Source organism: Carlito syrichta, unplaced genomic scaffold, assembly GCF_000164805.1.
Source record: "Carlito syrichta isolate Samal-C Ts95f unplaced genomic scaffold, Tarsius_syrichta-2.0.1 Scaffold311975, whole genome shotgun sequence".
Classification (NCBI taxonomy): domain Eukaryota; kingdom Metazoa; phylum Chordata; class Mammalia; order Primates; family Tarsiidae; genus Carlito; species Carlito syrichta.
Genome location: NW_007256071.1, coordinates 723,531 through 724,435, shown reverse-complemented (window position 1 = coordinate 724,435; position 905 = coordinate 723,531). Strand labels below are relative to the sequence as shown.

At 61.2% G+C, this 905-nt stretch overlaps 1 protein-coding gene across 1 annotated transcript in view; it reads right to left on the bottom strand.

Annotated features, from left to right (window-relative positions):
- RIMBP2 (RIMS binding protein 2) overlaps window positions 1-905 on the bottom strand; it is a 61,067-nt gene that overhangs the window by 33,143 nt on the left and 27,019 nt on the right. The window contains exon 9 of the mRNA XM_021718233.1: window positions 1-215. Coding sequence (XP_021573908.1) covers window positions 1-215 — 215 coding nt within the window. The remainder of the gene's footprint in view (window positions 216-905) is intronic.

Sequence of the window (905 nt, the reverse complement as noted above, 5' to 3'; positions counted from 1 at the left end):
GAGTCCACGGTCTCGCCCTGGGCAGAGAATGTGCGCGCAGTCACAGTCGTGGCCTCCAGACTTCGCAGCCGCACCAGCTCCACGGCCGTGCCGTCCGCCGTGGGGAAGATGACCTCGGCCACCTGTAGAGAGAGCCAGCTCGCAGGCTGCCGGGTGTCTCGGCGGCCCTGCCCACTGTCCCCACCCACTGCCACCTCCCGCATGCCCCGAAAGCCCTGGAAAGGGGGAGTCTTCCAGACCCCGGGGCACCACCAGCACGGGGGTTGCCATAAGGCCAGGGAAGCTGCTGATTGTTCCCCAGCCTCTGGGTCCTTTCAGAATGGAGGCAGGGCTTGAGGCATCTGAACATGGAGCAGCAGGCGTATCAGGGCTCCAGTGGAAGCCAAAATAAGCCTCAGACTCTGCGGAGAGGGCAGGGCCTGCGTGGGGGCATCCCTTGGGCACCCCAGTGCGGTCCCCTCGTCACCCCACGCCTGCAGGGAGGACGGGCAAGAGGAGCACAAGCTTCTTGAGCCCCCGAGGGCAGAGCCTCACTCCAACTGGTGCACAATGGGCTGGTGCCTGGGGCACCCACACAGACCCCAGGCTTTCCTGTGACACCCCCAGAAGGGACCTGCCTGTAGCTGCCAGTAGCATCTTCCCGAGAATGACTCTGTTGTAATTAACGAGTTGGCCATTGATCAAGGAGGTGATGATATTGGGGGACTCAAGAAAGGTGCTTTCCTTTCTCTTTGAGACGGGGTCTCACTCCATATGCCGGGCTGGAGGGTAGTGGCATGATCAGAGCTTACTGCAGCCTCCAACTCGCGGACCCAGGCGATCCTCCCACCTCAGCTTCCCGAGTAGCTGGGCCTACAGGCACACGCCACCATGGCTGGCTAATTTTCCTATTTTTTTTTTTTTTT